Source organism: Malus sylvestris, chromosome 11 (genome assembly GCF_916048215.2).
Source record: "Malus sylvestris chromosome 11, drMalSylv7.2, whole genome shotgun sequence".
Classification (NCBI taxonomy): Eukaryota; Viridiplantae; Streptophyta; class Magnoliopsida; order Rosales; family Rosaceae; genus Malus; species Malus sylvestris.
In genome coordinates this window covers 19,433,516-19,443,833 of record NC_062270.1, presented here as the reverse complement: position 1 = coordinate 19,443,833, position 10,318 = coordinate 19,433,516, and the positions used below count along the sequence as shown (strand labels likewise).

The 10,318-nt window shown below is 34.2% G+C and overlaps 1 protein-coding gene across 7 annotated transcripts; it reads left to right on the top strand.

Annotated features, from left to right (window-relative positions):
• Nucleotides 1-810: 810 nt before the first annotated feature.
• On the top strand, nucleotides 811-8,612 carry LOC126591255 (putative axial regulator YABBY 2). 7 transcript variants are annotated; one of them, XM_050256847.1, is made up of 6 exons: nucleotides 811-1,250; nucleotides 3,370-3,500; nucleotides 3,970-4,114; nucleotides 5,001-5,049; nucleotides 5,197-5,272; nucleotides 8,178-8,612. In XM_050256847.1, exons 2-6 carry the CDS (start codon nucleotides 3,405-3,407, stop codon nucleotides 8,268-8,270), a joined length of 459 nt encoding a protein of 152 aa, XP_050112804.1. In that variant the 5' UTR covers nucleotides 811-1,250; nucleotides 3,370-3,404; the 3' UTR covers nucleotides 8,271-8,612. The 7 variants fall into 7 exon arrangements, with proteins under 7 accessions (XP_050112804.1, XP_050112802.1, XP_050112803.1 ...); XM_050256845.1 differs by having other exon boundaries at nucleotides 813-1,250; nucleotides 3,375-3,500; XM_050256846.1 differs by having other exon boundaries at nucleotides 824-1,250; nucleotides 3,375-3,500; nucleotides 3,976-4,114.
• Nucleotides 8,613-10,318: the final 1,706 nt, after the last annotated feature.

Here is a 10,318-nt window from a genome sequence, read left to right as displayed (position 1 = left end):
CAAAGGATGCAAACTTTAATCTCGGAATTTAATGGGATTTTCTAGTTTCCGACAAACAAAAAAAGGTCTTATTTCCCAAAAACAAAAATTAGGTTTTGTGCGGTTATAACTTCATTCACAACATAGAATTAAAAGTAGGTTAGGATGCAACACATAAATGTCATGTCGAAGTAAGAGACAAAAGACATTTTCCCTCTAACAAAATCAATCAAAAATAAAAATAATACAAATATTGAACATGAATGGAAAAAAAAAATTGAAAACAAGAAATAACAAGGAGAAAGGAGTAATGAGTAATAAGGCAAAACACCTTCACTCTCTCCAGCTTGGACACTTGACAGACACACAAAATACAAATACATGACATACATTCTAAGCACATCTTTTAGATTACAGCTAACTATACGGTACAAGTATATTGATTCATGTCAATAAAACTTATACATGTCTTATTTTATTAGCACAAATAAAAACTTCAGAAACTGTTATTAACACTCCACATAAATGTATTATTTTTTCTAAATATAAAAAATATAAAGCGTAAATTAAAAATTCTAGAGTGTTAATAACAATTCCCAAAACTTTTACGTGTCTTTTATTTCATTTCCATAAGCTCCTCCCTATCTTTCTCATTCATCTCATCCCAATAATAAGATCTCTTTTTATTAATTTCTTTCTCTTTTTCTCTCTTTTTCCTAAACATTCCAAGCATAAATATCCCAATCGCGCCCCCCTCATCCACTACATAAAGCCAAGAGGAAGGTTAAGAGATGGGTCACTCCGACCCACTCATTCCCTCAATCATAACACACCCAACCCCACCATCACCACCTCTCACTCTCTCTCTAAAATGATCCACAAACAGCCTTTCCCATAAAACCACCTTTCATATATTCATTTTACTAAAACCACTACTTACATTTTACATCCATTCCCACTTCACTCCGACCAGACTAGTCCCATCCTCTCTCTCTCTCTCTCTGTCTACTTCTCTCTGATAAAAAGTTCTTTCTTTTCTCATCTTTTGTCTTTGTGTTCGTTTCTCTGTACATTTTTTATTTCTTTTTAATCACAAATTATATTTTGTTTCTTTTTTTCTGTTTTCACACCTTAGCCTTTCTTTCTCAAGAAATACTACCTGATCAGGCTATATATTACAATTTAAGCTTTGAAATATTATGTCAATGGATTTGATGGCATCTGAACGTGTTTGTTATGTTCACTGCAACTTCTGCAACACCATTTTAGCGGTATCTCTCTCTCTCTCTCTCTCTCTCTCTCTCTCTCTCTCTCTCCCCCCCCCCCCCCCAAGTCATGTCCTTAATTATTCATTTCTAAGGTTTATTTGTGCCATGTATTTTAACAGCTGAATTGACCAATATCCGGGCTTTCATTATTTTAGCTTTCAGATCAAGAATGAATTTGATTCGTCATGTCCCTCTATGCACCCGAAAATAACAACTTACTTAAAGTGCAGAAGAATAAATAATGGGGTTTTTGTGAATCTATAGAACAATTTTGGCCCTTAACCGACTACTTAAAATGCCCTTTTCTGGTTAAAGTTTAAGTACTCGAATTGATGCCAAGAATTGCGAATTCTTGTGATTCATATGGAATTGATCAAAGAATCTGTCTCCTACCTTATATTTTATGAAGAAATCTACCTGGGTTTTGGCCTGCAGGCCTCCAAGTACATGAAAATAATAAAATAAATAAAATAAAATCATTTTATGAACGTCAAGATCGAGCAGTAGTTGTAGAATTGCAATCAACCCCATAAAGAGTTAGGTGGATTTATAACAATAACAAAAGTGAGGGAAGATTGCTTCCGGCTAAAGATAGCAAACAAATCTCCTGAATGTTTTCCGCTGCGGGATTCTCATGGCCATGAACTAGGGCAACAAGTAGTTAGGTTATTAGCTAGGGTTGAAGTTTCAGATCCCAAGCTATATATGCCCAACTTTGTGCAGATTCCTACTCCTTACTTATAATCTCTCTCTCTCTCTCTCTCTCCCTCTCTCGATGAATAAATGTGATCCAGTTGTTACATATTTCAGGTTCTGATTACCAATGTAGTACAGAAGGCGGCTTTTCCTTACTCTTTACAAATACCTGTGAATATAATCTGAGGAAGGGAGTGAAGGAGGAGGGGGGGGGGGGGGAGAAAGATAGCGCCAAAGCAGCAAATAGTGCTTCTTTTTTCTTCTTTGTTTCATCATAAGGTGCCTCTGATAAATAAGCCTTTTAAAATTATTTCCTTTGTTTTCTTTTTCCTTTCTGAACTCTATGTATTGTGATTGTTGAGAAAATATATATACGGAAAATGACGATGTTAAACACTGGAGGGTAGTTCACTGCAGAATGTACAGTGGTTAAATTAGTGTAGTTGATGATGATGATGATTCGGTCCTCTTCCTTTAATCATGAGTAGTTATGTTTGATAGTAAAGAAGGGTGAGTGGATAATCCTGCTGGTCATGGCCTTTAATGGTTTCCGTTCCCGTCACGTCACTTTCTTTCGCCCTCTCTCTCTCTCTCCCTCTGTTGATACACTGAGCTATTTCTTTCTATCTTTTATCACCTTCCTTGCGGGTGTGTCAGGCAGAAAAGCCAGAAGAGGCACCGAAAGGAAAAAAAGAAAAAGAAAGAATAGCATCTCTATGTGCGCGTGTGAGTTTCTGTGCGTCTGCGTGTGAATCAGTCAGAGAGAGAGAGATGGTTTGTGTGTGTGTGTGTGTGTGTCTTAACTCTTAGGTAATTAAATGAAGGGGGCCAAGAGACCTTGTAGTTATTTGCTCATGTGTGATCTGAGATCAATTCTGCACGTACTTTGTTAACTTGAGAAAACAGGTTTTCAGATGCATTTGGGCATTTCATCCTTCTCCTTGTTCTTCTTCTCCTTTGATCATCATCCTCGTCTTTATAACTGGATTATTCGTCCTCATATCGCTGATGCGTGTCCTATGTATTGCTGTTTTCAATTGATAGAGTTCTTCACAATGAGATCATATGACTATAAATGCAATCTGGTTTGTTCTCATACAGGATTTGTTTCTGTTTTATGAATAAGGGTTTGATTTTTTGTTTGGTCAATAGCGTTTAGTTACGATCATATGATGGTTACATTAACGCCTTTGAGTTCGTGTGTGCGAGAGAGCAAGAAATAAAGATTCAGGTGCCAACAAATTAAACTAGAAATCAATCAACATGATACTAAAGCATTAACTAAGTTAACCTAGCTAGAATCTCACGTTTATTAGTGGTATACTGGTTATTTTTATTTTTCTTTTAAGAAGAATAAATTAAGCATTTAGGTAATAATTTACTGTACCTCCTACATTATATACGTATCGATAACTGAATCGAATAGTGCAGGTGAGTGTTCCATGCAACAGTTTACCGAATATGGTGACGGTGAGATGTGGGCATTGTGCCAATCTGCTCTCTGTTAATACTGGAGGTTCCCTTCAGTCGACTACCATTCCTCCTCAAGATCCTCAGGTACTCATACATTAATTATTAATTTAAATGTATGTGCATTTTTCTCTGCAAATGATGGATTGCCCTGCACTCGAAGTTCAAACCCTATAATTCTTTTAGTATAAATTAGACTAGTACTATTGTTTGTAAAAGAATTACAAATATGTGCATTTTGCTCTCCTTTTCTTAAGTAACAATATACAATATTTTTCTGACTCGGATTCCCTAAATTTCAACAAGGAATTTGATGGGGGTGTATGTGAACAAGGTAGTTTTATGTGCAAGTGTGGGAGTGAATTTATTCATGATAAGTTAAGGATTAGACACAGTGATTTTTAGTTTTTCAAGAAGTAGTAAAGATCGAGCAGTGATTATTTAACCAGTGCCAACTCAATATTAGTAAAGATCGAGCCAAGGTGTTGACTGTGATTTGACTGATATATATTAATGTAATTTAATTATTTTTTGGTTAATAATTTATTAACGAAAGTTACAGAAACAACACCTGAGCTCCGAGGATTCAAATAAAAACTGTGGATCGTCGTCATCGTCGTCATCATCCAAATCCAACAAGTTTGGTCATGCATTTGAGTCTCTAGAGCTTCATGAACAACCTAGAGTCTCTCCCATACCCCGTGAGTCACTCTCTCGCTCTCTCTCTCTCTCAAATTGTATACACAAATAAATATTACTCACTTTAAAGTAATGGAGTCGATTGGACCAGTAACCTCGTTCCGATAAATTTTTCAGTGTGAGCAGAATACGAGCACTTAAGCTATATGTCATTAATTATATAAGTGAAAGGGACACTTGAAAAAAAAAATTCCTCCACTTGTATAATAAAATATGGCGTATTGCGCCATATTCCCGACACGTTGAAAAATCTCTCATACCAAATGTTAATTGCAAAACCAACTACCTAGGTTAATAAATTATCTTGTGATAGCTTTGAACAACGTACGTTTCCACACAATTGGAAAAAAAGTAAATAACAAGGCAAAATCACCCAATATACTTCAAAGTGATCATGTTCTAATATCATTTATTTAGGTTAGTTGAATGTCCCAACCGAGTCGAGTTCTCTATGTGCAATTTAAACTTGGTTTCAAATAGAAATATCAATTGTATAAAAAAAAAAATCTAAAACCTGAATATAAAAGCTTCATGCAAACACCATTTACAAGTGCTCAATTAGGGATTTGTTCTCACCTTCTCATGGGCCATCCAGGATGGTGACCTTTCATAGCAGATTTCAGTACCCGTAAATTAATGGATAGCAACGTCCTAGAAACTGTGCTCATGAGTATTAATACTTTCACATTTTAATACAATAACTATTTCAGAAAATAAATTAATAGGTTGCGCTGTTGAAGTGTGGCATCTAGCTCGATCGAATGATGTAATTTTTTTCCTACTGCCCCTGCCTCCTGGTTTCATGGGAAGCATTTTGCACAATGTATTATATTCTCAAAATAAAACAAATTTCTTCAAACTAATTGTTTCTGCATACATATATGATAGCACCAGAGAAAAGACAGCGGGTTCCCTCAGCATATAACAGGTTTATCAAGTAAGTTTACTTTTCATCATTGTTTTTGTCACACATTTTGTTGCTATAAGTTATCGATGATGGTAATATTATTATTAAGAGATGAAATTACCCTTGAAGATGAAATACTGATAAGCTAATTAATTTAATCTCTCTCTGTCTCTGCAGGGAGGAGATCCAAAGGATTAAAGCTAGTAACCCTGACATTAGTCATAGGGAAGCTTTTAGCAAGGCAGCTAAAAATGTAAGTTACGGGTTGATAACATAGCAGCCATCATATCTCTCAAAATTTTCATATTTCATATGGGAGGCCTATTAGCTCATTATGATATGGTAGGACTATCAAGTTATATTTTGTTAGTATATATTAGAACCACCAAGTTGATCCATACTACGTTATAGTGAGGGATGATTTGATTCCTGCCGATCGAGAACCGATGTAAGTATTTCATCTATAAGAATATAAATCAATCTTCGGCCTACATCATAATAATACAGGTGTGTTATCCACACACCCCTTTTTATTTCTCACACATCCTTCTAATTTTCGGCCGTCAGATCGGTGAATTGAAGAAAATCAAAGAACTGAAATTAACAAGAAGTGTGTGAGAAGTAAAAGGGGTGTGTGGATAGCACACCCCTAATAATATATGGCTCTTGAAAATAACTTAACAGTCATACAATATATCATAATAATTGAGAACTTAAAAGAAAATTCTGTCAAAAAAAATACTAATCATACAGGAGTGTGCAAATATGGTATGACTAACCAATCAAAGAACAACCTACAGGTTATGTACCAAAACTCGAAAAGGTTGCTAAATATGCCTAAAATTTCACACTTTGTTATTATAAAATATAAATGAATGTTTTGGTTTCATCACTTGGGTGGTTGAATACATGATAGAAAAGGGGAATATTAAAATCTTACTTCATATAGACGAAAGCTTCAAAAAACAGTTTTAAAAGTTTAATAGGTCAATAAATAATTTAATATTTCAGCATAGGTTGATGCTCATTTCATTTTCTAGTAATTGAAACAATATTCCTGTCCAACTAAGTTCAATATCACTTGTTAAAATTTCACTTCATTGACATCTTACAATATGATTGACCCAATAGTTTATATTAAAAGTATTTTGTGACCTAAAAATGACCCCGGGGTTAAAGAGGAAACTCTCGGTTTGACAAGTCCTTGGAAAAATAGGATCCTCTATTTGTGTTTGCTTTTATCATGCTTATATAAAAAAGGACTACTTGTTTCTGGATTTAAAGGTTATGTATTTTGAGTTTAGGGTTTAGAGTTTTGTTGAAAAGCAATTTAATGGAAGTATAATGCATAATTTAGGCATAAGCTGATTAGTGCTATACAAACTGCAAAAGCCAAAGTAGAGAAGACTTGCATTGCGTGGGGAATGTTAGTGATTTCCCACTATATTGAAATTGTTATTACTGGTAATATTTGAAGTTATGAAAGTAGGGATTCTTCCAGTTTCATATAAGTTTCTCCTCCGAGCCTTAAATAGTCGATCAACAAAAGGAAATTAAGGTCGATCAACATACAAATTCTGTTAACAAATGATTGAATTTTTATTTTTTTTCAACTGTTATTGGCACTTTTAAAATCTTATTATACACTTCACAAGTGCATTTTTTTTTATCTAAGTATAGAAAGTTTGGAGTGCAAAATGAGAATTGAAATACCAATAACAATTCCCTTTTGTTAATTTAACTTAATTAATTCTATAAAAGGACAAAGGTAAAATCAGATCAGCAAGATAATAGAAGACAAGCTCTCAAAATAACTTATCCATGGACTTTTGCAATTTGAAGATTATAAGTATACTTATGCAAAACTGGATGTGAACTTTATTTATGATAGTAACATATACAAAACAAGGATGGAGATTGGATTTTATGTGGATTGCCTGTCAGTAATTAGCATCTAAGTCCTGACGATTGATAACAAATTAAGTATGTGAAGTCAAGACTGCAAATTTCCTTGATGGTTAAGGTAGCAAGAAGCACGGTTAATGATTATTTTGATTAAAAGTTAGGTTAATGTTATTTATATGTACAAGATTTGGATCAGTACATCCAAAGGACAAGATTTTAGCCATTGTTTATTAACACAAGTGTCCCATATTGGAGAAGTAAATATCCATTACATTAAGTGGCCGGTAGCTCGCCTTAAAATTGCTTTGAGACATTTTGTAAAAGTTTCAGTCTGTTTTTGGGTTTTTTTTCATATAGAAATTACTCATTAACTCGAAGATAAAAGTACATTCAACTCAGACTTAATAAATGTAGAGAGCTTGGTGGCTCAACTTCAAATAAAGGATGATCTAAAGAAAGTGCAGCTCTAGCAATGTAATAAGCTATTCATTATTATCTTCTCTAGGACAAAAGGAAAGGTCTCTAAATCAAAAAAAATTTAAGCACAGCTTTAGCCTACTCATTGTCCTCAACCAGGATATAGAAGTTAAAGTCCTTGCCACACCGCATGAATGGCGTTCTGAGCATCACCTTCAACTTGATTATATATGTATTAGGGTTTAGGTTACTTAGACTTGCTTCTACAATTACTATTGATATGTTCTTTTAGCTTATCATACATACTTTTTTGGTTACATTGGAAGGTTTCGAACCCGTGACCTAGCTTACTCCAACCCACCCTCACCACTAGACTAACCCCAGTGGCTTAGGCTCATACATTCATTTGTCAATATTGAAGTAGGATTGAATGACCATCAATATGCAGATATATGTTATAATTAAGTTCCAAAATCTTATAATCTTTCAGACATATGCGGCTACATTATATACCATTATACTAATTAATTTCACTTTTTCTCCCTTTAATTAATAAGATATCGAAGCAAGACAGCAGTAGTATAAAGGTCACCAAATAATTTGATTTATAAACATGAGCACAAATTGCAGGCATCCTCATTGTACAAAGTATAACACTCTTTTAATAGAGTCTGGAATATGAATTATGTGCATTTTTCTTAAACGATGTGCAGTATGGAATTATGTGCAGTATTAAGGGTAATTAGAGAGAATACATATTTATGATACAATGTGAATGTGCTAGTCAGAATAAAACCTATATATATCAACTGAGAAAATGGTCGTTTGTGTTGCAGTGGGCACATTTTCCCCACATTCACTTTGGATTAAAGCTGGATACCAACAAGCAACCAAAGCTAGACCAGGCTTTTGCAGGAAAGGGAACTTAAAAGTCTAATGGCTTGTACTAAAACAAACTGGTATACAAAAAATACCCCCTCCCGTGAGAAGTACCTGCAGGTTTCTCTCCCTTCTATATATATGTATGTAGATATGTATGTATGTATGCATGATGCAATTACTTGAAAATATTGAGGTTGATGAAGTCTCCTGACCCTGTAGCTAGGAAACCTCTTTAGAACCTCATTTTTTGTTTACTACCTATAACTACGTGTTTAAATTGATTTTCCCTAACTGTCTAAGAAGCAAATACTACTCCTGTGATTCGTCCAGGTTGAACATATTTTAATCTTTTAAGAAAACAGTTAAATATGCGTTTGTTGGATTACCAAGCATAGTCTCTCTCTCTCTCCCTCTCTCTCTCTCTCTCTCTCTCTCTCTCTCTCTCTCTCTCTCACTCTCGGTCGAAGGACCACAAAAAAATTAAAATGTGATCAAGGTTCTAAAAGACGCTGAGCGCCAGTTGGGCGGCGGGTTGGAGTCTAACGCCTAGGCGACTCATAAGCAAGCATATATTGTGTGTTCATTTAAGTCTACAACAAGTCTCTTACAATTTATTGAAACAAATAAAATGCAAAATGAAAGTTATCAATTTTCTGTCTAAATCGCAACCTAGGCAGGTGCCTAGGGGGGTGCCTCAGCAGGTCTAGGCATTATTTCTTAATTTTCAAACGCCTAAGCATTAATCGGGATGGTGGCCAGCCACTTAGCGCCTAGACGGGGCCTAGGCGGCACTAGACGAGGATTTTTATAACACTGAATGTGATATTCCATGCATCTGGGAATCCACCCGGAGGACCATAGGTACACATCAATATCTTTGGCTGTTTATAATTTTACAACCAGCTTATCAGTACTGTATTCGAGCTGTCATGACTAAAGCAACACGAGGTAGAGAGAGAGAGAGATGCCACTATTCATAAGATATATAGATGATGCAGACGTTCTTCCGCTTCACCCGTCTTTTACTGAGAGAGAGAGAAAGAGAGAGAGAGAGAGCTCAGATAATTATTAATATCGTCTTCTTCTTTATTTTAAATGCACAGACAGTGAGATGTCGTTTCATTTGATCAGATTCATAATTTTCATATTGGAAAATTTAGTACTAGCCTTAGGTTTGGAAAACCTATTTGTGTTTGATTTAGGGTATTGTTGATATTGAACGAAGTAACCCTAAATGAAATCTAAAATTAAAAAAAAAAAGCCATTATTTTCACTTTTAAGATTTTTTTTTAATTCTTCTTTGTTTCATCATTTTCCTTCATATATAATCACTCCCTCTTCTTTGTCCCTTCGTTTTTTTATATACTTCACCATATACAAATACAGAAAATAAAAACTAAAAACTAAAATTGAAATGGTTTTGCATTTAACCTGTCTCTCAACTTTCGCTCCCCAATAATTCAATACCACTTGATTAAAGTTCATCGTTAAAAATGCTCATCAAACCAAATATTTAACTTAATTAACTTTTCACCCATACAAAATGCTCATGAAACCACAGGTTTAAAATGAAAATCTTACTACTATTTTAACCCTAAACAAAATTACTTTTAAGAAAAATTGTCTATAATCTAATCGTGAGTATTTTAGGTCTGTTGAGGCGGACAATATATATGAGCGTTGCTCGTCGTTATACTCATGGTCACGAAAAAAAAAAGGTTAGTAATTTATGAATAAACAGAATCTAGAGGAATTTTCAAATTTGAAATATTATTTAAGAGAACTCTGAGTCCAGAAGTGTTGCTAGTTTGTTAAAGAAGCAAAGAATTAATGAATCAAGGATTTTATTAAGTATATACTCTAGGCAAACACCTAAAGTAGAAATACCTTATTTCTAGTTAGGCTAAATGTTATTCTAATAAACGAAGGTATACAAGTATGATTGAGCTTGAGCAAAAAAAAAGTAGGATTTAGTATAATTTTAAGAAAATCATTATTTACCTAAGAATAATATTAATGTATTAAATAAATGCTATTTGTACATATAAAACTGATACACTTTTTCATACACTCTCTAACATATGGTAGACTCCAC